This window comes from Haliaeetus leucocephalus, unplaced genomic scaffold (assembly GCF_000737465.1).
Source record: "Haliaeetus leucocephalus isolate CR32 unplaced genomic scaffold, Haliaeetus_leucocephalus-4.0 Scaffold184, whole genome shotgun sequence".
Lineage (NCBI taxonomy): Eukaryota > Metazoa > Chordata > Aves > Accipitriformes > Accipitridae > Haliaeetus > Haliaeetus leucocephalus.
In genome coordinates this window covers 10,982,806-11,009,366 of record NW_010972620.1, presented here as the reverse complement: position 1 = coordinate 11,009,366, position 26,561 = coordinate 10,982,806, and the positions used below count along the sequence as shown (strand labels likewise).

The window sequence follows — 26,561 nt, the reverse complement described above, 5'->3', positions numbered from 1 at the left end:
TACAGTTTCACTTGTTTCTAAAAAGTTGTCTGTCTTGTCTTGGTTGCTACCTGAACACTCTGTGCAAACCCAGGTGCAAGCAAGCATGCAGGGCCACAGGGACCCTGGCTGGGGGCAAGGCAGGTGCTTCCACCCACAAAGGAAAAAAACAAAAACAAAAACAAAAAAAACCCCTGCTCTTCCAGTGTTTCTGTTCCTCTAATTTCTCCTTGATGGTGAGCAAAGATAAAAAAATACTCAAGCCGAGATGTGATTTGGGGTTTACGGGTGTTGACGCATGCTTCTTGGAGCACTTTGTGTGGTCTCTGCAGGCTCAGGCAGACCCTGCTGCATCCGTTACACGTAAGCCACGTTTTAAATGTTTCTTTGAAATAAGACGGTTGCAACTTGTATTTTTCTGCTGAATACTAAGGCTTGGGGTGTCAGGTGTGCCCAGGACTCTGAAAGACAGCGCCAGGAGACCTTCCACAGCTCCGGACCACTACTGCACACAGGCCCGCGTGTGCTGGTCATCGTCCATCCGTTCCAGCTGCGGTCTCTCAGCAGTGCCCTTTCTCTTCCCTCAGCTCCTGCCCAGGTCGGTAAGAAGGGGCTGCAGGTGAGGGGGGGGCACTGCTGTCCCGTGTACCTCCGTGCCTGCTCTGCATGGCCTCCTACCACACGCAGGACGCTCAAGCGTAGGCAAAACGGCCCGTGCACCTTCTTGCCGCCCCCAGCAGCGGGGCTGATGCAGCAGCTCACGGGCAGCCGACGTCGGGGGCGGCTGGGGCAGGCTGGCCGGCCGCCGTCGGGCCTCGGGCCCGCTGTGCCGCCCTGAGGGGTCTCCCTGAGGAGTCTCTGCGCGGGCCCCGCCGAGCCCGCCGCCGGCCTACAACTCCCAGCATGCCGCGCGCGGAACGGCCCGCCGTTTCCCCCTCCCTCCCCCCCGTCGTGCGCGCGGATCGGCAGTTGCCCGTTCGAACCGGCCAATGGCGGCGGGGGTGGTGCCGACTACAGCCAACGGCGATGCGCCTCCCGGGCGGGGCGGGGCCGAGGGGTGGTGCGGCGGACCAATGGGGAGGCGGAGCGGCAGGTATGAGATGGCGGCGGGAGCACCGGCGCCCGGCGGGCGGCGCGGCGGCAGGTAAGAGCGGGCCCCCTCTGTCCCCAGGGACCGGTATCACCTCACCCCCTCCCCGTGGGCGGCGGCGGGGCGCTCTCCCCGGCCCCTCGCCCCGTTACGGGTCGCTGCTCGGCCCGTTGCGGGCACTCCGCACCCGTCCGCTGCGGGCGGGCGGGCACCGGCCGGCAGCACCTCGGCCTCGGCCCGCCCATTGCGGCGCTTCCCCCGACAGCCGGGCTCTCGCCGTCCCTGCTGCGGCGGGGCAGCCGCTCCCCCGGCCGGGGTCCCCCGACCCCCTGGCGGAGGTGTCGCTGCCCGCCGAGCACCCTCGCTCGCCCCGCGGGACGGACCGGGGGGTGGATCGGGGTGGGAAGCTGGGGGCACCTCGGTGCTGCCGTTCCCTCGTCCCCGTGGGTTCGGCGGCTAGGGAGCGCTCCCTGCAGCGTCCCTGTGCTGCATTGCAGGGGAAATACCGCCCGCTCCTCCTGCCAGGGGAGAGATCCCGCTCCAAACCGCCTGCCCTCGGGCGGGGGGACTGCGCCATAGGGGAGTGTGTCTCTGCGCTTAAGTTAGCAAAGATAAGTGCCTGCCTCTCGGTTCTGCCCCTGCTCTGGCGCAACCGCTCGCTGCCTGCAGAGATACGAGGCGTGCTGTGACTAGGCTGGCTCATTTCTGCAGCCGCAAAGCGAGACCTCATACCGAGCACTTGGCAGTTGCAGGGTTTGGTAGGGTGATGGCACTCTATAGACTTGCTTCGCATCCAGCCCTCTTTCTCCCTTGCTTTGTCCACTCTACATGCGTTGTTCTTGCTTTCTAAAGACACGTACAATGTCAGCTTCACGTAATTCACCTTTAGCATGTACTTTTATATGCATAACCATTCTGTGATTGCTGCCAATAAAATAGTGGAGACTGTATGAGCACCGCATTGGAATAGTGTTGTCGGATGACTGCTAAAAGGCTTTAATATCTCCCCCTCCCCTTCCTCCCCCCTCCCACCCCACCCCCGGCATGTGCAGCATGGAGCTGCAAACTGAGTACCCTTTGAGTGGTAATTCTTGTGGACTTGCAGAATAAATACAGTTGAGAGCTGATGCTGCGTATCCAGCCTGATTCACAGTGGTGCTGTCCCATTCTGTGCTGAGTGGGACCTATCCTGATGGCACTTGCTGTGCTAATATGGGGGTACTGCTGGGTTGGGGCAGAGCATTGCTCTGCAAGGAGGGATGAAGAGATGATGGTCAGCGTGGCATGTTTGAGCAGGGAGTGACTAAAATGCTAGACCTGGTCAAGGGATGAGTATGCTCTGTGCAGCTGATACTTACAACACTCTTTTGGATAAAGCCTTTTAAACGTGGCCTGGATCAGTCCAAATGACTGAATTTATTTGTTACATGCTGACAGTTGTCCTTAGGATGTAATTCCCCAGATCTTTACCCCTCCCCCTGCAAGGGATTTTGTTAAAGCAAAGCCTGAAGTACAAGTTTTACTCCAACGCTTCCTGTCACCCACAGGTAGCGCTAGCAAATCGATCTCTTGCTTTGCAGGTCTATTACCCCAAAGACCACAAAGCTTCCTTTTTTTTTTTTTTTGGTTGGTTGGTTTTTTAAAGTATGCTCCACGACCGTGCTTTTGCCGCTATTTCCTCTCATCTGGAGAGAAGTGCAAGTTAGCTAGTAAAGCTTGCATGCTGTGCGTGTGGTCTTATAGCATGCTGACTTAAAGATTGGAAACGAAAGCTGGTTGTCTTAACCTCCTTACCAAATGTTACTGAACATGACAAAAGATGATTTGTGTGCATCTCTCTTCTGTTTGTGGTCTCTCTAACCTCTGCCTGGCTCTTTGTAACTGAGAATGATGATTGCAGTGTGCCCGAGTGCTCAATTTCAAAAGAGAAATATCTGTCTGATTAATGAATGCATTTAATGTTCAATTCAAGCAGCACCTAAGCACTTTGCCAGGCACTTAGTGTTCTTGTTGGCCGTTTGATATGGCAAGGGTGGGATGAGCGGAAGGGAAAAAGCCATGGGCCTGGAAGGCAGGATGTGCTGGGAAAAGGCTTAAGGCATATTGCTAAACTGGCTTGATAGAGTGTCACTGCACAACTGGACATTAAGAGCTCACATCGTAAACAGGCAATGAAAGGAGACACAATTGCCATCTATGTTTTACTGCAAATAGGAAAACGTTCACTGTAAACATGACTTAATGGCAAAAAGTCAGTGACTTGCTGAGGGTCATGCAGAAAAAATGGTTGATTCCAGAGTTAAAGCCAAGTCTGAACACATGGCTACTTTTCTCCAAAGATAGCCTGGAGCAGGGGACAATCTTATTCAAATGTGCACTTTTCCACAGCTCTCACTAAAATCTTTGAGACTTAGACTTGCGTTTAACCCTGTACTCAGTTCAAGCCCTGTCAGGTGCACATCCGGACCTGAAATCAAGACTGTGTTGCATTTGCAGCATTTTTGTATGTTTGCACATAACACCCTGTCCTGTTCTTATCCAGGGCCTGGGATGGGCTTGGACAACAGGATCCTTGTTCTGCTAAGCTTCAGTTTATTGTCTGTTTGCGTGAAGGGGGAGCATTGCTTGCCCACATAGCCCAAAGCAGCATCTGGATCTCCTTGCCAGCCTAGTCATTGCCTTGTTGCTGTGTGCACATTTGCATGCATATGAAAATGTCACCGGGCTTCGTTAACACTCCTTTAAAGGTGCCTGGGTGCTCAATTCAGTCTGAAACTGAAGCACTGAGTGCTGGACACTGTGCTGGGAAATCAAATTCCTTGTCTTAAAGGTCAACAGTCTTCAGTGTGTGTTGGTTTAATAAGTGGCAGGAACAGATGGGAAGGAGACAGGGCAGCATGGAAATGTTGGCTAATATCTAATGGTTGCACTGAAGTCAAGTTACTCTTGGAAATACTGTCCCTCTGTATGCTGGGTTAGGCTCCTGATTGCAGCTGAGGCCTTGAATTTTCCACTTGTTTCGGAGTTAGCTCTTTTGGCAGGATCTCATTTTCACTTATTCTTTAGCTGGAGGCAGGAATAGGGAGCCGAGACCCTTTCCTTGGTCTGTGTTCTGCAAGGTTCAGGCACAGACCTGCTGTGCTGCTTTTGTGCAGGCTTTCACCAAAACTGTGCTGTGATACTGGGGACTGACACTGTAGGTTCCTGTGTTCCCAAGTCATAGGGGTCTTGGAGCCAGCATGGGTTGAGAAATGGGAGGAACTGCGGCCTGGTGGTGTGATAAATTTGGCCGACCCTTTGTTTCAGAGCTTTACGGGTCTGGTGTGTTCCTGGCCTCTCATCCTGATAATGCTTTACACTTACCCTGTGTCTGACAAGAGCATTGGGCCCTTTTCTCCAAGGTGCAACAGCCTCACTCCCTGGCTCTTGGCCTTTCTCACCTCTATGCTAAGTAATTGCAATTAAGCTATCTAGAGTTTCCTCATAATTTTTTTCAGAAACTGTAGATAGTAGGGAATGCGATAAGCTGCTTAAATAATTGCCTGCCAGCTGCCTTATGAGAACTTCTAATGTGTTTGCTTTTGGACTATAAAGCTCTAATAATTTGGAGTCCAGCCAAAAGATCCTTTCTTCTCAAGTGGTAATGTGGCAGCTCTGATTTTTAGAGGCAGGAGGTTCTCGGGGGACCCAGCATTAGTTTCCCTTTTTGTTTTTCTGGAGCTCAGACTCAAGGTTGAAAAGTAGTTTTATGGTTTGGGAGTTCCATATTGGCATTCCTACAGCCCCGCTTGTGAGCTGTCATATAGCAGGAGACAAGCATGATACGGCTGGCTGTGCCTTGGAGAGCAGCAAGTGTTTTAGGGAACATCCTTCACAAGTTCTCAGGGGTGGCTGGAGCTCTCCTCTCACGCACATGCCACTCCGCATCCTCCTGAGCAGCCCCTGGAGCAGCTCCCTGGGCTCTGCAGAGAAACCAGGTGAATCCAGAGATGACCTGTCAGGCGGGATGGGAAGAGAAGCAGTTTCTGATCAGTATGGGAGAGTTGCATAAAGTGACAGTATAGGTTACCGTCATATGAATTCTGGCATCTGTGTACAATATTCCAGTTTTTGATACCCTAGCCTGCCCAAATCCCCTTCAAAAGCACTAGGCCCCCATTCTGCTCAGTTTGGTGAGTTAATTGGGCTGCTTTGTGCATCTCTATCTCTCTGGTACTGCATGCTGTGCTGCTCTGTGTCTGGCCCAGCCTGTTTATCTGTGTGCCTCAGCAGCCCTGACCAGATGTCACCAGCTTATTTAAATGCTGGCGTGCATCCAGGTGTGCCTCATTTCAATTCCAGCTTGTGCGAGTTTACACATCTGGAACATGGGATGTGGCCTCTGACATACTCAGTGATGTCTGCAGAGGATTGCTGATGAGAAGGGATTTTATGTGCTCTCATGCTTTGCAAACTCCACCATGATACAAAATACAGATGTAAGTGTGCAGCTTGCCCATTGCACCTCCAGAGCGAAGGAGTGCTGTAGAATTACAAAAGTGTAACGAACAAAAACAAGAGCTGTTACTTCCAGAGTACCTTTGTTCTCTGTATTTGCCAGGCTGTGACCACAAAATCTCACCCAACAGTACTGTTGGGAGCTGGCTGTGGGTCCTGACCCAGGTCTTGGTATCCCCTTGGTCCACAAAAAACAACAGCAGTCAAGTGAACCTGTGAGTGCCACAGCACACTATACTCAAATTGCAACACTTTGCTCCAGCGCTGACAGTTGATGGATGGCATTCCTGAATGTGTTCTGGGCACCAGTTGGTGCTACCAATTTTGGGTGATTATCATCCCGTGGGAGGGCTGGAGGAAAACATCCTTCCTTCCTTCCTGGGTTGCTCTGAGTTCCCAGACTAGTTGCTACAATAGCTTGTTAATTTTGCTGTGCTGTTTTTGTGTGATTGCTTGCTTTTTTTTGCCTTTTTTTTTTTTTTTAAATGTTAGAAGTAAACCTGATTGCTGTGGGGCTCCTCTTTATAGATGGTAATTCTGCTCTGACCTGGACACTGGCTTGGAGCTACTGGACTGAGAAGCATCTACATGGTGTATCTTTGCTAGTCTCTGAACTTCATTTTTCCCTGCCTCTGAAGGATGCCCTAGGGCTCTTATCTTCCAGTGTAAGGGCAACAATCAGAGGTGCGTGCACCAATTTCTGAGTGCTAGAGGCCAAGGAGGTAAAGGTAGGACTGGGCCATGCCTCTTATTAACTTCCAGTACACTCAAAATGGGGAAGTAAAGAAGTTAAAGACATTTTAAAACGAGGAGAGTAAGGGAATGCTATCATTGTTCGCAGTGGGAAAGTACCCATTGGCACGCTTTGGGGATATAGCAGGCACCTGCGGACCTTGCAGTCCACCCAGCTACGGACCAAACAGGCAAAAGTGGGAAGACACTTCCTACCTGGGATCTGGATGACGTTGAACAGCAGTCAGTTGGCGAGACTCCATGGACAGATGTTCAGTAAGGAATTTTAGGTTACACAAGAAAACTGTTAGGGTCTATGGGAAGAGGAGGTGTCCCTGCAGTTCGTTAGACTCATAGTCAAAGGTCATGGTGGGGAATTCTGCAGTGCATGGGGAGAAAAGGCCCAAAATCCCTGTCCTAGACAAGGGACACAGCATTCTGGGCAGATAACACCTGGCCCCAGAGGGTACCTCAGATCTATAGCATGTTGTTCACAAAGAAAATGGCTTAAATTAGTAAAATAAAGCAAAAAAGATGCATTGTTTTGTCATAACTATATGACTGGGGCAGGGAAAATACATCAATACAGTTTCTATAGGGACTAGCCCCCGACCCTGGTGACCTTCTCCCGAAGGAGGCAGCACGCCTGCCCGGCATGTTCTGGGTGGTGGGAAGTGGCTGCAGGGCTTCCTCAGGCTGCGACCCTCCCACCCTGCTGTCGGGGTCCAGATGTGGCCACACAGTACCCTGCAGTGCTGTCAGGCTCCTCCGGCTACCCAGCACTGCTGCTGGCCTGTTGTCTCTGCCTCGTCAGCAGCTCCCAGCCAGCGCCTGGAGCTCAGCTCTTCCCTCCTCAGCCCCACATCCCAGCCGTCCCTGCCTGATAGCTTTCAAACCAGCTCCTTTGTGCTCAGTCCCATGTTGCCCCTCATGCAGAAGCTGGATTTCTTCTAAATATCTGCAGTGTGACCTGATTATTTTTCCTGTCCTTCCTCGCCCTCCTTTTTAATAGTGTCTACAGAAAAGCTGGCAGAGTTCAGTTATATCAGTCATGCTGACTGATAGTGCTGCCTCTTCTCTTGGGATTCCTCCTCTTTTCTGTCCCTCCTGCATTCATTTCAGATTTAGCTATCAGCCCTCTAAAGACAGGGTATTGCCTTTGTTCTGTGTTTGTACAGCATGGAGCACAGTGGAGTCCCCAGCTGTGACCAAGGTTCCCAATGCCACAGTGATAAAAGTGAATAGATCAGTAACGAGAAGAGGCAGCTGCTGCCATCTAAAAAGATTCAGTTTTGGTGCTGGTTTCAGTGAAATCAGGATTGGATCTAAGGCTCCTTTTCTATTGCTGCTCCCAGTAGGGGTTTATATTAAAATAAAGACATAAACTTTAGACTGCATTGAAAGTCATGAAAATTGGAGCAGTATTGCTATTTAATGCTGTTAGACTGTGTTATTCTGATGTTAAGGCAGACATATGAGCTTGCAGATCTTTAATATAAAACCACTGGGTTTCTGGCGGTATCTGTGTTTCTGCATTTTTTACAGAGTCTTGGGTAGGAGGCTGAGCTGTTGCACAGCGTGGGATCATCCAGAGCTGTGGTGGTGGTGCTGGGAAGGAGACTTGGTGAGGAGCACTGCGGTGAACATGCGGTTCCTCTCTAAGGTGCCTCTTAGTTCTTTTCCTTCTTCTAGCACTAGAAGGCATCTGGATGCTCTGATGTTGTGGTGATGGCTGATTGAAGTACTGCTTTGTTGACTTTAAAATATTCCAGTGGCTATTACTAAAGATATCATGAAAGAATTCACTGAGGTCAAACTTGAGAAATTTCATGCTGAAATGTAAATTTCTTGATGTTTCACATATATCAAGCTGCCTTGCTACTGCAGTTTTCTTTGACACTGGCAATACGTTGCATTTTCAGTTTCTTCCAAAGCACGCTTCCCCTCCTGCCCCCCTCCAACTCTTTTACCTTCCCAGATAGGTCCCTCTCCAGGTTCACTTCACAGATGTGCACCTTATGTTGCCAAGGTCCGCTTTGAGTCCTGTACTGAGACAGAATTTGAATTCATAGATTATAGCAGTGACTTGGATATCCAATTTACCCGATGGCCAAAAGATGGCCAGGTGTTATGTTAGTTCCAGGTTGTCCAGCACAGGCTGCCATCACATAATAGCAGCTTTCTTCCCCAGCTCCTTGCTGTTTAAATTGTATATTATTATCTGGTTCCCATGGCCAAAAGGCTGAATCACTCTGTGTTAGCTGTTTAAATGTGAAAAAAGCAAAGCACAAATTAAAAAGGCAGTGTTAGCTAGTATGGCTTACTTGTATTAAGTCTGGAGACAGTAGGCAAGGATCGGCATCCACTGTGCTATGCACTGTGTACTCATCACAAAAGGATTCTGCCCCTAAAGACCTTATGAGTATAACCCTAGGCAAAAATTGCTGCATGTTTTTCTTGACGTTTTTCAGAGGCAAATCAGTCATCCTATGAAGAGTTACTGTGTCAAATCTGAGGCCTGAATGTGATCTTTGTTACGCTATCTTACAAGAATGTCAGTCTGAAGTACAGTCCTCAAAGCAACCTTAACTGTGAAGTCACTTCTAAGGTCTCCGCAGTCCATTCCCGTTAGACTACTTCTAATTTTTTTTTATTATTTTTTTTTAATCTAGGAAATAATTTGTCTTCTGGTCCTTTTGTACTTAAAATGATTCCACATAATTCCAGTATTGTTCTTTCATCTCTTTGCAAAATCTGGGATGGCTCCTATCTGGCTCTGGAAATACTGTCTTCAGACATCCTCGTTAATTGATTCCTTACTCTGGCACAACATAGGAAACGATGCTACTTCTCTCTCTCTGGGGAAATACAAGCCTGTGCGCATCTGTCCCGTCTCCCTTTGTGCTTAGCCAGGCAAAGAATTGCTCACGTTTTGTGTTCTTTAGCACTGCCTGCTTATCACCCTGCTCTCAGTATTTGGTAGCAGCCTGGCTCTTTCTCATAGTCTATAAAGATTTTGTTATTATAGAGGGAGATTTTCTTCTATTACCTGCCTTATTTTCAAAAGGATTTTTAATCCTTTTACTCCTGTATGGTTAAACTCGCCTACTGTGGTGTGTCTGAAGTGTTAGCTCCCCAGTGACAACACACCAAGTGTGTAAAATGGCACTGGAGATGGGTTTTGCCCACTGAATTAGGTACATCAGGTTCCTCTGAAATCTGCAGGTTCCAGTGTTTCCACTTTCACAGCTAGACAAACACAGCTAATGCCTTGCCCCAAAGGTACCTTTCCATTTTCTTTCTTGCTTACTTGTGCTCTCCTTACGCTCTATTTCGTGTTGCTTGAACCTGTTTCTGCCTTCAAGTGGGTGGAGTTAGAACAATATAAAATCTGTAAAAGCCACTTAAAACAGTTAGGTGTCACCTATCTGAATGCAAGCTTGCTGCCACATGACCTAATCCGCCTGCTTGCGCAGCTCTTGCACCACAGGTTTAATCACCAGGTTTTGCCAGTTAAAGTCTCATTGTTGTCCTAGTTTCCAAGGCATTTCCCTGGCCTGGATCTAGTTACCTTAGGGATTAATTGATACATCATGATTTTGACCTCCTGCACCATCCACTCCCCATGAAATGATGGGGCTGTCATGCCCGAAGCAAGAACGTTGTGTGTGACAGACAGCTTTCTTTGTGACTTGGCTGGGATCACAGGCTTCGCTTCTAAAAGATACTAGAATGGCAAGAATCTCAGCACAATATAGGACCCATTTTTTTTAATCTGCTGTCTTAATCACAACCCTATTAGTACAAGGTTTTATTATTCATTGGGTTTTGATTTTATTCATGGGATTGGGGAGGAAGCTATTTATTCCTTTATTTTATTGTCTTTTGACGTGTTGTAAAGCAATCTGAGATCACAGCATATAGAAAATATAACTCTGTAATTGCAAGCAAAGCAAAAAAAAAAAGCAATAAGCTCTCTGAATACATGTTTGTCTCCCCTTTGCTGCTGTTATATAAACTGTGAGTGTAGGTAGAGTACATCCATCTTCCTTTTTTAACGTGAAAACAGCAGATGGGGCACATGGCTTTTTCTGAAGGTTATAGTGTGTGCAGCAGTGAGGATTGGCAGGGTTATTGTGTGTAAAGCCAGTGGGGGCTTTATCTTTGCTCAGAAATAGGGGTTTGCTTCACATTTCCATTTTGATTAGCAATAAAGATACAAAGGCAAATTTTCTGTGCGAGGAAGAGCTGTTAATAAAGTGACCTTTCAAAATTAAGTAGCTCATTGAAGTGCCATACCACAATAAGAGTATACAAGGCTGGTCCCAGCTGTGGCAGGCAGCGAAACTGGATGGGAATCCAGAGAAACGTGGAATGGGAAGCCTGAAGTGGATGAACGGCACATGGTGGCACAGTAATGGTAGCAAAGAGCAACAGCCAGGTGCTGTGTCCAGCTCTGGAGGGGCCAGTCTATGTGCTTTGTCTCTGAAAGGATCTAAAAGTGTGAAAGGCAGGGGCAGAGGGTGTTTCTAGCAAGGTTTCTGGGCATGGGGTTGTGCAGTTAAGGGACTCGGCTATTGTCCTGCCAGTGCCGTAACATCAGTTGTGCTTGGATGCTGTTGGGAATGTGTTTGCATGGCTTTACTCATGGTAAACACAGGGTAGATTTGGGGCTATTTTGTGGATTCCTCTTGGATACAGGTGGAGAGCACTTAATACCACGCTGGTCCTAATTCAAAACCCTGGTTTCTATGTAGGAATTATTTGCCGTTCAACTCCAGCTACGCAGCCTTTGGCAAGAGACATGAATCAATTTGTCCAGCTTTTCTTTTCTGTTTTGTCTCTGTGTGAAGGCTGATGCCCAGTGTGTGCCAAGGGGGCCTTTCAGACCCAATAATGCGCCCTTGTGTCTCGTAGCATGCGTGGAATTTGCATAGGCTGTACTGGGACAGGCAGGTTTCTTTTGTTGCTGGAAACAAGGAGCAAGTTCTTTTCCCTGTCTCTGCTTCCTAATGCCTCTCCAAAAGCTCTCAGCACTCATGTAAGAAATTTACTTTTTTCTATTTATTTTTGCATTAAATGTTGTTAAACGTTGTGTGACTTGTAACAATGGCTGTGCAGAGAAGTCATGTCAGTCAGTTCTAGTTGACAAAATTGTTTAATTTTCTTTCTCTGAATCTAGATATCTAGTTGTCAGAGGGAGCAGATAATCTGTGATGCTTGATGTAACTGCTGCAAAGTATTTGCATATCTTCTCTGTGGGGAAACAAAACTGCTAGTGAGTGAATAACAGTGCACGGATCATTGTAGGCAGGGTCACTGGGCCTATACACTTGCTATTAACCCTTCTCAGGATCTGTATTGCCACGGAATGAGTTGTCATGGGTTTCAGGCAGAGGGCTTGCTCCACATTATGGGCAGAGCTGGCACTTGTTTGTGCATTGTAGCCCTGCGCAATGAAATGCGAATGTGATCAGATCGATTGGCAGTTGCTTTTTGGCAGCTGATACCAAGTTGCTGCATTTCGGTCTTGATTTACTGCAGATAATAAACTGCTGAAAAATAGGCTGGGAGGTGCTCAGAAAAATATGGCCCCCATTTGGAGTTGGCAGCATGCTTTGCTAGGCCACTCTGAGCCATGCAGCTGGGAGCCTTTAAGAGCTTTCTAAAAGTTTAGATGACCTGGCAGATTGCCTTGTAGTCTGCCGTGCAGACCTTCCTCCTCTCCATCCTCTTGAAGGAGTCTTTGACATGTGTGGAGAGCAGTGGCAAGGGGAGAGGGTTTCGTGTGGATTCTCACGATGCAAGTGTTGCTGAGAGCCTGGTTTCCTCTGATTTTCAGCAAGTATCTTTCTCCTTGTGGAGTCTGAGTCCCAGCTTTTATTCTTTTATTCTGATCATGCATCCTGGAAAATCACGCCAAGATGGTCTTGCAGGTCAAAGATGTACAGCAGTAGCTCAGATAACTCTTGGGTTCACAGATACTATGTGGAGGTGGGCTGGAGTTCAGGTGACTTGCCAGTATGTGCTTTGATGTCCTCCCCTTCGTTAGCTAATGTCGATTTACATCAGAACAAGAAGTTGCTGAGATCTCTGAACTAGTAGCGGAAGTGCTCTGTTAATTGAACCAATGGATGTAAGGTCCAGGGGGCTGCAAATGCTTTCGCTGGCAGGCATGCTGAGCAGTGAGCACAGATGCCCAGCGTGGTCCGAACATGGTGACGTGGCCTCCACCCCTCAGCAGAGAGGAGAGGAAGGTCAAGGTGTTTGGTGGCCTCAGGGGTGACTGGCAGAGCATGTGCTTCTCCCCATGTGCCACACCATACCTAAGGGACTGATGTGATCCCTGGTGCAGGAATGCAGCATTTCTGTTACCTGTGCACTTGGCAGCTGCTGTTGGAAAATGGTGTTCAGTGAGAGCTCGCAGCTGAGGCGGGATGTTGAAAAAGTGGAAAGGAAAGTAATATATAAGAGCCCAAGAATGGTTAAAGGACTGGGGAATGTCCTGCAGTGAAAGCACGCAGTGTGTGCAAGCTGGGTGGGTAGGCAGCCTCCACCCAGAGCCCTGGAAGAACTGGCACACCAATTTGCAGGGCCAGGCCAGCACTTTGTAGCCAAATATGACATCGGGGCAGTAGCTTGTGACTGGAGAATAATGACGCTAATCCTCACTTAAGTAGAAGAGGGACAGGAGAAGCAAGCTAGGTAACTCTAGCCTGTGGGCTTGACTTCAGAAGTGTGCAAGTGTTTGAAACAGTGGTGGGAAGATGGTAATAAAAAACCTAGAGGTAGATGGAAATTGGGATAAGCTTTAAGTGTGAGCATTAAGAATGCTGATTAACCTGAGATATCTCTTTGATAACTCTTTATTTTTATTTTAGACATGGTAAATGTAGCTTACCTAACATCTGGTAGGGCTAAGTATCTGTTATAGATAACCCTTAGCAGACCAGAGTCTCAGGTGCACCCCTTTTCCCATGCCATGTGAGAAGCTATGAAATGGGGAAAGTAGGCATCAGTAAAGGATGGGGAATTCAGATAAAGTTCAGCCTGAAGAAGAGGCAAGAACTGGCTAAGATGAAAAGAGATGTTCTAGGAGAAAAGTTACTAGGGCTTCCTCAAGGATTGATCTGGCATGGCTTGTGCTAATACTGATGAGTTCACACTCGCTCTGGACTTGCTCCAGAGTGCATAGCTGGGCAGTTATTGTAGCTGGCAGAGAGCAGTAACCAAAGAGTTGGCAGCTTGTCACCTGGGAGCATTTGACCACATCCCTAGCAGAACTGTGGGTCAGTATTATTGCATGTTTGTGATCTTAAAGTCCTAGGGCATGGGAACTATCTATTTGTTGATAGGAAAGTAGGGAGGACAGAATGGCAGTGGGAATTGATGAGTATAAGCTGCCCATGAAAAAATTTAGATTGGGATTTAGACTTTCAGGCCACTGGGAGTGAATTTCTGGGGAGGAAGGGAGGCAGAACCAAACTTATTTATGACTGAGTGGTAAGTTGATGTAAAATATCTGCCTGAACAAGTAGGATGTAGGTACAGTGAAAGTTTTAGCTGGGTGTTGCATATGTTACCATCACGCTATGGAGTGCTAGTCTTGGGCTGTGTTGTACAAATAGGCCAGGAATGTTTTTGCTCCAAAGGGAAATGTAACTGTGCTGTGCTGAATGTTCACCAAAGACAGACAGTGCTGTTGGTGTAAACTGGTAGCTCCTGTGTCAGCAGATGTCTCCTTCAGGGCAGACCAGCTGGCTGTAAAAAAAACAAAGCAATGAGGAGTTACTGTATTTTTTTTCCTCCTTCCTTTTTTTCAGTGATGCCATCTGCAATTTTGTCATCTGCAATGACTCCTCCCTCCGCAGCCAGCCGATCATCTTCAATCCCGACTTCTTTGTGGAAAAGCTGCGCCATGAAAAACCAGAGGTGTTCACTGAGCTTGTTGTCAGCAACATTACCAGGCTCATTGACTTGCCTGGGGCAGAGCTGGCCCAGCTAATGGGAGAGGAGGACCCAAAGCTGCCTGGGGCAAACAGCACAGCCTCTGGATTTTTTCGATCTCTGATGTCTCTGAAGCGCAAGGGTGAGTATGGCATGATGTCTGGTGCCCACCTTTAGGGTGATGCTGACTGTCATCATCTGTTACATGTAGTTTACAAAATTTTCGGTGTAGGCCTGTTGTTTTGAGCTTGTGTTGAATGCTTAATACTATAGGTTTGTAATCCCTGGGCTTGCCACCTCGAGAAGGAGCAAAATGGAGACCAGGAGGTTCATCCGGGAAATGCCCTGCCACTTCTAGAGTACCCTTCTTCTGGGGAGTATTGCTGTGGTTTATGTCAGGTTGGCCTCAGTGGGTTAGCTGCTCACTGTGCTGCTGCTCAGTGCAGCACACACCATGGAGATATAGCTTTGGTCCTTGAGTGTTTCTGGTCCGGCTCTGTGGATAGCACTGAGCTGGAGAGGGGTGCCTGAACAAGCTGCATGTTTTTCCAATACACACCAAGGTGTTCTCGTCTCTCTGCTTGTTTGTGTCCATGGTAGTCCGTGCTCTGTTTTCCTTAGCTCATTAGCTTTCCTCATAAGTGATGGAATATCAGTAAAGGCTGAGAGCATCAGGTTCCACAGAGAACAATAATGCCCAGGTTTTCCAGGCCACTGACTTCACTCAGGGCCCACTGTCTCCTCCAGTTGCTGTCACAAGGTCTAGTCTGTGCAGCCGAGAAATCTGTAAGCATCTCCCATCCAAATGCCAGTGCCACTCTGATCCACATCCCAATCCAGTGAGTCAGTGACAAAGCTCTACAGACTGACTGCTCAAGCCCAGATTCAACCCTGGGAGATGACATTTTTCTCTTTCTCTGAGACATGCATTCAGCTGGAGTTTTCTTCTGGTAAACTGACTATTCTTATCTTCTCTTTCAAGTTCAGCTGTCTTGGTTATGAAACAGTAGCCCCAGGCCCCTTCTCAGAAGTCTGAGATTTGCTTTTGAGCACAGTTGTGCTCAGATCCTCTCCTCTTCACTGGCTGGCATTTACCACTCTGTTTTGTTGTAACTAAAAGGGTGTTCTAGGTGTATGTGTGCCTTCTCCCACCTCTGCCCACACTCAAGGGGAGCCTGGTTCTCCTGATAAGTTCAGTTAAACCTTCTCACTCATCTAGACAGAAACTGCCTCCATCTGGGCACCTCTCACATCCCTCGTCAGCTCTGGTTTCCTAGCTAGACTGGCTGTCTGCTGGCAGAGAAGCTGTGGGTAGCTGTCTTCAGATGTTGGCAGCCTGAGGTTGAACACTTCTAATTAGTCTTCCCCTTCCTTTGAGCAATTCTGCTATTGTGAGTATCTCTGAGAAGGGAGCTATCACTATGTCTGAATGTGGCTTTTTTTTGTCTTTAACCTTTATATAGTTTCTCTAAGTGTTTCTGATTCTACCAAACCTATTCCTCCATTGTATTTCATAAGGACAAGCTCTGCAACCCCACTGTTCAGGCTCAATTATCTTGTGCTGGCTTCAGCCCTCCACTCCTGGCTCACCCAGTGGGAACCCTGGTAGATACACTCACCCTGGGCTGGACAGCACTGCAGGGGAAAATAAAGTACTGCAAATCAAGTCCTTTAGCATACTTAGGTGAGAATTTTTCAATATTGCCATGACTTAACTTTGCTGCTCCATAATAACAGGTCTTTATGCTGCTCCCAAACTGCAGTTAGACTGTGCTTATAACTGCTATTGCTCCTGCCTCTGTTCCAGGAGAGTAGCAGGACACCTTAAATTCAGACACTTGCCACTTGACAAACAGAAGCGAGCAAGTAACCGAGTTGAAAGTGTTTTCTTAGTGTGTATGGAAACTTCCATGTTCTTGTCAAAACCTTCTAGCAGGGGCTTGTGAGCCTTCTCTAGCTTGTTTTTTTTAAATTATCTGTACCCTGCTGGAGCACTGCTTTTATCACACATGACATCTCCTGCTAGCTCTCTTCCCCAAGAGCTCCGCCTTCCCCCATTCAGAGGTCTCCATGGCCATGTGTCTCACTACAGCTACAGCTAGCAGATGTTTCCAAGTCTGCTGGCTGCACTCCCAGGCTGCAATGGCAGTGTCTCTCTGCATTGACAGGCACTGTCTGTGAACTCCTTGGCCAAACTCTGAGAAAAAGAAGTTTGTGCCTACAGAGAAAATCAGTTTCATGTACTGTGTGTTTCATCTTGGAGCCGTAATTTGTTTTTCTTCGCATTATAGACCAGCTAGAACAAACGGGTTTTATTTCTTCAAAGCCAGAGGCCAAGGACCATAGACCTCAGAGCTGATCAAACTGCAAATACTTACAACTTCTTTGAGCATCAGGAAACTCAATCTCATGCTGCTTCTTAGTTTGAGAAGCAATTGTACAATAACATCTGAGCCTTCGTAACTCAGCATCCATTCTCCAGACATGTCTTTTAAGTTTCTTTGAGAATCAAATTCTCATTCAGATATCAACTTCTGACTTCAAAAGTAAATTGAATTTTTCAGGCCCTGCATGTCTCAAGAAGATGTATTTTCCTCTTCTCTTCCTGGCCACTATTGATTCTATCTGTTGAATGTCTAATGAGTTTAGTTTTCTTCAAGGACAAGAATCTTTTGCCAACTGTTCTCTCCCTTTGCACTCAAGCCTTTCAGATCTTATGTGTGGATCAAGAGGTCACATTGCCCTCCTTTCTCCTGCAAGACTGAAGCATGCACTTTATCAGAGGGAGGTCAGAAAGTTCTTGATTTAACAGGAGGCTGGAGTTCCTGGTGGCTTACCATGTATTTCAGAAGCCCTGGAAGAAAGTGGAACATTCTTCAGGTGGAATAAATTTAGTTGTACAGGAAGGCTGTTAGAGAAGTGCATAGGGTTAACCAGGTCTTTCCCACATGCTGTGAGCATCAACACCACAGAACAGTAAGATCTGTAGTACAACAGACCAAAAGCTAGTAAAATCAAAACATGCTGGGGGGGGGGGGGGGGGGGGGGAGAAAGCTTGAGGGGGAGATAACTTTTATCAGACCAGCCAATGCACTGCTTGGATTGCTGGGCTATCAGCTGTAACAATGAGGAGGGAAATCTTCAGCCACAGAGAGGTGGGGTGCAAATGCCCAGCTTGCCCTCAGAAGTGGCCCATGCTCCTGGCAGTCTGGTCATGGAGAAGGGAGGAATATTCTTTTCTTAAATCTGTTGGCTCTTTGAAGCCTAAGTGCAAGGGTGGGATGAACCAGCTCTCTACCTGATTCCAGTTCTCAGTCCCAGTCAGCATGTTGTGGTATAGTCTGTCCAGCATCTTGTTTCTAGCTGCAGTCAAAAACCTACATGTATCGGAGGGAAGAACCAGTGCTCAGGGCTCTGGTTGCTGCCAGTGAAGCCCCTGGGAGTTGCCTCTGCTTTCTGAGGGACAGAGCATGCTGCCTGTGTGTATCTGATGGAAAAAGCCATTCACCAGCAAGACTGCATTTATTAGAAAATACTGTCCTGCTGGATAACCACTGTCTTACCTGGGAAGTCCCTCTCTGGACAAGAACTGTTTTCTGCATTGGTTCAACAAGTGCCTTTCCAGTTAAATGGGCTTCTCATCTAATGTTTCCTCCCATGCAAGGATCACCTTCCTTTCAGCTCAGTTGCTTCTATCTTCTTTTGGAGCTGTAGCCTGTGTTATTTACTGGAGTTCTGGAGCTGGCAGCTCATGCCCAATCTGTAACAGCCCCATGAGATGAAAGCAAACTCCAGGAGTGAGAGGAGCTGTCAGTGCTCCAAATGGAGAAGGGCCCAGCTCATTTCATTGCTTTGCTGCTCTCCCTTTTTTTTTTCCTTTTTCTTTTCCCGTTTTTCCCGTTTTTCCCGTTTTTCCCTGTTCAGCCTTCATACTTTACTGTACTCAGGCCAGGGCAGCTGACATGGAAGAGGGATTCACTGTGATCAGGGAATTCCAGGGATTACCCATCCCTGAAAAGGAGGCCAGTGTGAGCCAGTCAGATCATGTCTGTTCTCCCCAGTGGTGCTTGTTCCCCTCTCCCATAGTCACATAGCTGCACCTCTTCTTTCAGCTCCACTCCATGTCAAGCCACAGCGAGGATTAATCTGGACTTTCCTTCCCAGATGTGGAGTGTGCCAATGTGGCAGACATCTGGGCAGTCCAAGCTGTCACATCTGCCATTCCTATTTGCTGTTTCCATAAGGTCCAGGCTTGCAGATGATATGCCCTTTAAAACTGAAACATCTGTTCTGGTGTTTTCTTTTCAAGAGCTAGAGAATATTTGCTTTAGCTGATAAAAACTGTAATTAAGCTGAGGTAAGAAGCAGGATGATGAAGCCCTTGTAAGTACAGCATGGTGAGATGAAGTGACGTATCTGGGAGTGCTTGTGATATCTCACATCTGGGGGAGTCCTTGTGACCTTCACCCTTAGCATTTTGGGGCACTGGTCTTTGCATCCTGAGATCCTGTTCTTTGGAGACCAGTCATGTTTGTGGCTGTTGGGTTCTGAGCTGCCTGAAGACATTATCTTCTGTTCTGCAGATAAAGGGGTGGTGTTTGGCTCACCGCTGACAGAAGAAGGCATTGCACAGGTTTCCCAGCTAATCGAGTATCTGCACAAAAGTAAGTCACTCTGTCTTGCTGTCTTCCTGTCCCAAAGGCTATCTGTCTGGCCCACCTCAGGTCTCTGGTGCAGACAGTGAAAAGCTCTGAGCTCTCCAGCAGCGGGAGTTTGAGGCTGCAATAGGCAACTGTTCCCCAGAATTGCCTAGCAGATGTGTTATTCTTTTTCCCTCTGTGCATGGACTTTTTCTACTGATGGGAGCCAGCTTGAAGTCATGTCTCTGAATGCAATTCACTGAGGTTTGCTGTCAAGCTCTGGAAAGGGGAGGGAACTGCTTTAGTAAGAAAATGGGAATCAGCCTCTGATTAATCGTTGGCCTTTTTTCTCCCCTCTGCCAAGCAGATCTAAGAGCAGAAGGCTTGTTTCGGGTGCCAGGCAACAGCATCAGGCAACAGATCCTAAAGGATGCTCTGAACAGTGGTACAGATATTGACCTGGACTCTGGGGAGTTTCATTCCAATGATGTGGCCACCCTGCTTAAGATGTTCCTGGGTGAATTACCAGAGCCGCTGCTGACACACAAGCACTTCCATGCCCATCTCAAAATTGCAGGTGAGTGAGCAGTAAGAGGCAGTGATGAGCAGAGGGAATAGAACTAGCCTCCTAGAAAGCTGGTAATGCTACAGAGCCACACGCTAGGCTGCAAAAGTGTAATCCTTAAAGGTAGGGTGAGAAGGAATCTTCCTGCCATCTCAGCCTAATGGTGGAAGGACTGGAGCTGAAAATCCTAAGGAATCAGACCAAGTCTCTCTAGCCCAGTCTTCTCTCTCCAGCAATAAACAGATACCTATAGGAGTGGAGCCCGTGTTGGTAACCTGGATTTCCATCTGGTTTAAGTCTGGGGGTCTCCTGAGTGAGGTGTGGTTTCTATTGTACTTAATAACTGTTACTGAACTACCTTCTGTGAACTTCCTCCATCTTGCCTTCAACCCATCACAACTCTTAGCAACTGTGTTGTCCTGTGAGATGAATACCACAGATTAACACATCAGGTGGGGAGCTTGGGAGCTGGGGGGAGAGAGATGGAGGGCCAAGAACTGTGCAGGAGTTTGGAGATCTGCGTACGAAGAGGGAAGTGTAAGTGGTTGCAATAGGCCTGCTGTTAAGGAAGGTAATGCATGTCATTCATGTTTTGCCTTGTGATTTGGCAGACTTGACCCTGTTTGATGAGAAGGGGAATAAGACCAGCACTCCAGACAAAGAGCGCCAAATTGAAGCCCTCCAGCTGCTCTTTTTGATCCTTCCTGCGCCCAACCGCAGTCTGCTCAAACTGCTGCTGGACTTGCTCTACCAGACCGCAAAGAAGCAAGACAAGAACAAGATGTCTGCCCACAATCTTGCCCTGATGTTTGCACCCCACATCCTATGGCCCAGAAATGTGAGCAATGCCTCAGTATCTGCGGGTGGGATATTGCAAGGTAGAAAGCAGAGGCTTGGCAGGCCTACAGGGGAAAGAACCAAGATGGGAAAATTAAGTATTGATACAGTGATGTGAGGGTTGGAGGCTGGGATGGTGAGGTGGACCTTCCTGGCAGGGCTCAGTCCTAGTGTTCAGCCCAGACCTGCTGTAGGTCTTACTTGCAACTGATGCTTCATCTTTTTCAGTAAAATTGAAAGCACAGCAGAGTCCTGCTTCTTTTAAGGAGGACTACTCCAGACAAACCTTGTGGATCTCTGCAACATTTCTTGTGCTGCTGGTGAACTATTTGGCCCCAAACTTGTCTAGTTCTCCTCCTCTCAGAGCAGCTTTGGCTCTGTGAGCTCTGCCTCCTCATCTCCTCAGAGCAGGTCTCCTGCTGAGGCACTATGTGTGCCTATGTCGCAGAGACCCTTCCTCCTTCCCTTCTAACTGCTGCACCTTTGGCTGTGTCCCCTTGCCAGGTGACAGCAAATGACCTTCAGGAGAATATCACGAAGCTAAACAATGGAGTGACCTTCATGATCAAACATTCTCAGAAACTTTTCAAGGTAAGTGCACTTTGGGGTCTTGCTCTCCCTGTCCCTTCAGCAGGAGACTGAATGCCCCTTGTCTAGACATATCCCAGATGTCAAGTGCATATTCTGGGTGCTCTCTTCTGCGGTAGGAGAACGAGGATTTCTACAAGAAACTGTTCCTTTAGTGACTAGGGAGGAGGTCTTTGCTGGGCAGGCAGCCCAGGAGGAGGAAGACCGCACTGGAGGTGGCTTTGTGCCTAGGCAGGTCAGAAGCACGGTGCAGTGTAACACCACCCTCTGCTGGACACCCAGCACCTGCTGCCCAGCTGGGAAGCCTGGTTCCTGGGGGCAGGTAGTGACCAGGCTCCCCTCGGGTTCTGGCAGGATAAGGAAACTGAAGGGGCTTGTCCTGGATGAGTGCTGCCAAGAGCTGAATCCCTAATATGGCAGGTCATTTAGTTGTGAACTTATCTGCAAGTGGTAGTCAACCCACTGCAGCTACAGTGACAGCCTGCAGTCTTGGGCCTCAGTCTAGCTCAGAGCAGGGTGCTGTGGTAGGACAGTCAGGAGCATGGGGCTTTCTGCAGGTTCCTCCAAGAAAGTGTTTCTGCAACAGGCAATCTCGACTTCTCAGGACCTTCCTGGTCACTGTAGGCATCTGTTCTCTGCAAAGAGTCCTCCCATAGAAAGTTCCCCTTATGCCTTCTTTGTCAGGCCCCTGTTTGGCCAGCTCAGAGCTGGGTGAATTGCTTGGAAAAAGTTCCTGCTCTTACTCTGTGTTCCTCTTGTGCTGGCTGCCTGCATCAAAAGGAAACCATGGACAGGGACTGCACTGGGGACATGAAATCCCATTGGTTTGTCTGCCCTGAACAGCTTAGTCTTGATGGAAGTGGCTTGTGTGGTATGGTTGAAGAGCACCTCTTGCTGGGGCCACTCTTGCCCCAGGACTAAACATACATTTGGTCTTTTCTCTGCTCGTTGTCACAGGCCCCAGCATATATCCGGGAGTGTGCCAGGCTGCACTATCTGGGATCCAGAGCCCACACATCAAAGGTAAGGTCAGTAAATGCAGCGCCTGCCCTCCATGAAAGGGCAGAGGCTGTGATACTATGAAGGGACCCTTGTGAGTGAAAGAAGCTGAAAACAAACCAAGTCATGAAAGAGGATCTGTCAGAGAGCAGGAGTGAGGGAACCATATGGTGTAGTAGTGTAGGCGGCTGCATTAGGGAAATTGGGCAGAGTTGGAGCATCTGTTAATCAAAAGCACAGGGAAAGCTATCAGCCCCTGTTTAGCAGCAAACCTGCTCCCTATGCCCAGTACATGCAGCACCTGCTCCTTCATGGGGTTGTGCCTTCCAGACAGACAGATGCGCCTGCTGCTGTGGCCAGGCTGCTTGGAAGAGGGGCTGGGATAAAGGCTACTTGCTGCCACTGGGACAAGATTTGTCTGTGTCTTGCCAGCAAATGCTTCCCTGCCTCATATAGCTGCAGAAGAGGGAAGATGCATTGCAAGGAGCTGCACTGACCCTTCTCAAGCCTGGAAGGGCTTCTGCAGCTGGCATCCGGGAGGGGAGGGAAGAAGCAATGGGGTCACCTTTGTATTGCTGTCACCTCTTCCTGGCACAGGGCCTGCTGGTGCAGTGCTGCTGCAGAGGGGTAGGGAAAACACAGCCCTGTGCATTCACTGGGGTTGAGGCAGCTCACGAGACTCTTCCCAGCCTGGCGTAGATGGGTGGCTCATTTGGATTAAAGCATGGCAAGCGACTGCTGTCTCCACTTTCCCAGGACGACCTGGATTTGCTGACGTCTCCTGGCTCCAAGGAGCTGCAGCCCCTCAAGTCTCAGAAGCGAAGTCGGCTGGACACTTGCCATCAGGAGGAGACCCAGCAGCGCACAGAGGAGGCACTGAAGGAGCTCTTCCGCCATGTCCACAATATGCCTGACTCTGCAAAGAAGAAGAAGCTTATCCGGCAGGTAGTGTGGGGAGGAAAGATATCTTTGGGGTGTGCTTGTCAGAACAATCTGGGGCACAGGCCTAAAGGCAGGGCCTTCCTGAGAGCTGCTCCTAGTCCTGGGCAGGCTAGGGAGAGTGGGCTTTGGGCTGTGTAAGGGGCAGAGCTCTAAGAAGGCAGGGGAGGATGCTGCTTGTCCTGGATGTGGCTGACTGGAGCTTGCTGCACCAAGCTGTGCTTTGAGCTCTCTGTTTTCCAAGCCAGAGACTTGCTAGCCAGCAGTTCCCCAGTCCTGATTGCAGCATTGTTGAGTTTCTGCCCTCAGAAAGGGAAAAGTCTTGTCCCCTCTTGCCTGCAGGGAGTGGACAACCTGGTCTTCTCTCAGTCCCATGAGCATTCCCAGCCAACCTGCTGCTCCAGACAGAGACTGGTTGATATGGTCAGCACCAGTCCTGGCTGCCAGCCTCCAGCTGCTGCCCAACCCCCTTTCTGCTCCAACACCTGCTGCTTTTGGCTAATCTGGTAGCCAGCACAAAGCAGCCTCACACCCAAGCTCCTTGTAAATCCTGGATGGGAGATGTGGCCTTCCTCTGCTTTATTCTCCCTGCAGCTCTGAGCTGCTCCTCCATTTTGGAGTGCAGAAGAGACAAACTGAGTTCTAGGCAGAGGGCAGCAGGTAGAGCAGGATACAGCAGCAAGAGACTGGTGTAACTGTAACAGTAACTGTGCTAACGTACTGCCCTCATGTTTCCTCCTAGTTTAATAAGCATCCTACAGCTCTCACTCCTGGCTCTGATGTACCCACATCCCCAGCACCACGACGCACCCGCTCACGCTCCTTCAGTGGCCTCATTAAGGTAAAGGCAGCCTCTGACCCAGGCTCTCTGCTGTGAGTTTCTGATGTTGCTCTTTGCTTTTGCCTTGCCCTGGCTTGAATGAGGCCCTCAAAGGGTAGGGACTGTTCAAAGTATTGGCTGCCAAGGAGCACAGATCCACTGGGGACAGAAAAGGCAGCACAGTGACAATAAGCCTTGCTAGTATAAAGTGTAATTACCTATGAAACACATGGCTGTAGGATATATGCATCTTTCTGAAGGATTGGTTGCTTCCTGAGAGGAGAGGAGATGAGGACTGACAGGAAGCTGGTTGTCTAGTCTAGCCTGTTAGCACAGGTGTTAGCACACTGTAGGCTGCCCCACAGCAGCATGTACCTGCTTCTGACAGGCTGGGCTCCTGGCCAGGCCTCAGGTCAGCTCCCAAACCCTTTACAATCAGGCAGGCTCAGCCTAGTGGCATGGTATTTCAGGTGGCTCTGCTTTGCAATCTTTGTCCCAGCTTGGCTTCATTTTTTTCTTTCCCAGCATCCAACTGCTTACCAGCAATGCATCCTGCTCCTTCCCTTTCTTTTTCACTTTGCACTATAAGCACTAGCCAACAGCCCTCTCTTCTTACGGCAGCGGAAGGTTTTGGGAACCCCGGTTATCCTGGAGAGGAGGAGCAGGGATGCCACACCGGAGCCTGAGCGAGTCAGCAAAGAGAATATCCACCTGGTAAGAACTGCTCCCAGCACCGCTGAAGCTGCTGGTGGAGGGAGCATGTGGTGGGAGGAGTGCAAGTGCAACTTTGGCACTCATTTCAGCGATCCTTGTGGGGCTGCTTGCTGTTCTCTGCCCAAGAGAAGGTCTCCAAGTTTCTTCTGTACAGTCAGATAAGGTCTTAGGAAGCTGCTGTGAGAGCAGAGCAGATGGCAAGGGCAGCATTGGGACAGGGGTGGCAGCACTTGGCCTCCACTCCAGTCTTGTCCCTCTGGCTGTGTTCCTGCCCAGAGGCATTGGCTTGTGCCCCCTTCCCTCTCCCTCATCCTCCTCCGCAAGTTGTACAGCAACTGCCTGTGGGTAGTAGGGCTGTCCCATGGCCCAGACAAACCAAGAGTGGATTTGGGTGGTAGCTTCTCTCTGGTGGTACAGGCTGCTCACAGGGGAGGCTGTGGATGCCTCTTCATTCCCTAGGTCTCTACTCCTATTCCCCTCTCTTGTCCAGTTACAGAAATGTGGATCTCCAGCACACATGTCCCAAGCGAAGCTGAAATCTTTGGAGGGGCGGAAAGAGGTGAGACGCACACACTCTCATTCTCCTTCCTGGGGGGAACCTGGCCTGCTGGGCTCTGGGACCTGCAGGGGTGATGTCATGCATGCAAGGCTCCGTCTCGGGCTCTGTGACAGCTGAAGTCCCCTGGCTTGTAGCAGCCTGCTCCATGCTGAGCTGCAGGCAGTTGGCATGCTGGAAGCCTGGCCTTGAAGGGTTTCACCCGAGCAGGTGTGTACAGCCCTTCTACCTGTGAGCTGCCAGGCTGGCTGTCACAGGAAACAGAGGGAAGCTGGCAGCATAATGTAGTGCTAACAGCCGGTCGTGGTGGCAGTGGGACAAGAGATTGGTACAGCCCAAGAGCAACTGCTGTGTTTGTCCCTGTCTGCTCACTGCCTCTTGTCTAGTGCTCTGCTTTGGTAAAAGGAGTGGGAGGCAGATTCCAGTGGGGAGTCCTTGCAAGGGGAGGACCTTGCCGACTTGTCAGCCTTTTCTTGCATGGCATTCTGTGTCTCAAGCATTCAATTGCTCTAATTCTCTGCTCCAGGAATCTTGTAGACGCATGCGAGCCCACCTGCTTTCCAAGGATTCATCATCCCTCTGAATTGCCTCGCACCAACGCATGGGTGGGGAATGCCCAGCCTCACAAGCTGTGAATAATGTGCTGTAATGAGAAGGGGAGCGCTGCAGGCTCACGGCAACCCTCACCAACATGGCAGCGCTCTTGAAACTGGACCTTTGCAAAGACTGCAGGGACTTGTGTCTTTCTGTATATAAATTATATTTCATTCTACTGTGGGGCAAACCACTATCTAACCAAAACTTGTGCAGCATGTCTGACCTGCTGGGTCTGAGAAGAGCTGGAGTGCTTGCTTAAAAGGAGAGCCCTGTGTGTTGCAGGGCCCAGTGTGCACTCCCAGCTTTCTCGGCAATGTTGCCAGGCTGTATTTTTTTGCTTTTATGCTCTGAGTTTTTAACACATTGGCTTGTTTTTGCTCCCTCCCCTTTGTTAGCAGTGAGAACGATGGACTCCAGCCTTCACCCGCATCCTGACAGCTAACCTTACCTCCAGGCCTCTTCTGGAGTCATGCCCTCCTCTGCTTTCTGTGGGCTCTGTTTTGCCCTGCTGTCCCCAAAGGGCTGGAGTGCACAAACGGTACAGAGCACAGGATGGGCCTGGGAGAAGAGGAGACGCTCTGGGTGCCATCAATTCAAGTGAGGCCAGGGGAAAGCAACTTCCCCAATAAACTCACCCCTCTGTTTCAGCTTGAGCTGGAGGCAGCCCTTGCTCACTGCCTTTGTGGTTCTGTGGCACAGTGCTCCTGCTGGGCTCTGCCTGGTGAGCAAGGAGTGTCTCTGCTTTGTATTCTTCCAGGGAGGCTAAGCTGAGTGGGGCAGGATGCTGGTAAAGGCTGTCTGGGGCAGGACAGCCCAGCCTTTGGAAGCTGGGGTGTCTGGGGTGGGCAGAGTCTGGTGGCTGTTTGCACAGCATAGGAACAGCATCAGCAGCATAAGAGGTGAGAGAGGGCTCTGGCCGTTTGTGATCTGCAAATGGTGCCAGAGGCTTTGGCTCAAGGTATCTGGATGGCTGGTCAGGCAACTGGCTGATTAGTCATTAAACCGCAGGAAAGGGCTGGAGCTGGGTTCAGCTCTTTGGCCTGAGCTGCAGAAATGAGATG

At 49.2% G+C, this 26,561-nt stretch overlaps 1 protein-coding gene across 2 annotated transcripts; it reads left to right on the top strand.

Annotated features, from left to right (window-relative positions):
- The first annotated feature begins 1,062 nt into the window (after positions 1-1,062).
- ARHGAP19 (Rho GTPase activating protein 19) lies at positions 1,063-25,817 on the top strand. 2 transcript variants are annotated; one of them, XM_010564862.1, is made up of 12 exons: positions 1,063-1,123; positions 14,122-14,387; positions 18,829-18,909; positions 19,253-19,462; positions 20,062-20,288; positions 20,792-20,878; positions 21,833-21,898; positions 22,631-22,819; positions 23,556-23,654; positions 24,255-24,347; positions 24,838-24,906; positions 25,430-25,817. In XM_010564862.1, the coding sequence occupies exons 1-12, from the start codon at positions 1,080-1,082 to the stop codon at positions 25,484-25,486; spliced, it is 1,488 nt and encodes a 495-aa protein (XP_010563164.1). In that variant the 5' UTR covers positions 1,063-1,079; the 3' UTR covers positions 25,487-25,817. The 2 variants fall into 2 exon arrangements, with proteins under 2 accessions (XP_010563164.1, XP_010563165.1); XM_010564863.1 differs by lacking the exon at positions 1,063-1,123 and adding an exon at positions 11,311-11,339.
- The last annotated feature ends 744 nt before the right edge of the window (positions 25,818-26,561 follow it).

Coding starts and splice junctions, on each gene's coding strand:
- ARHGAP19 (XM_010564862.1), top strand. CDS start 1,080: ATGGCGGCGGGAGCACCGGCGCCCGGCGGGCGGCGCGGCGGCAG. Junction 20,879..21,832: donor ATTCTCAGAAACTTTTCAAG/GTAAGTGCACTT, acceptor TCGTTGTCACAG/GCCCCAGCATATATCCGGGA. Junction 23,655..24,254: donor CCTTCAGTGGCCTCATTAAG/GTAAAGGCAGCC, acceptor TTCTTACGGCAG/CGGAAGGTTTTGGGAACCCC.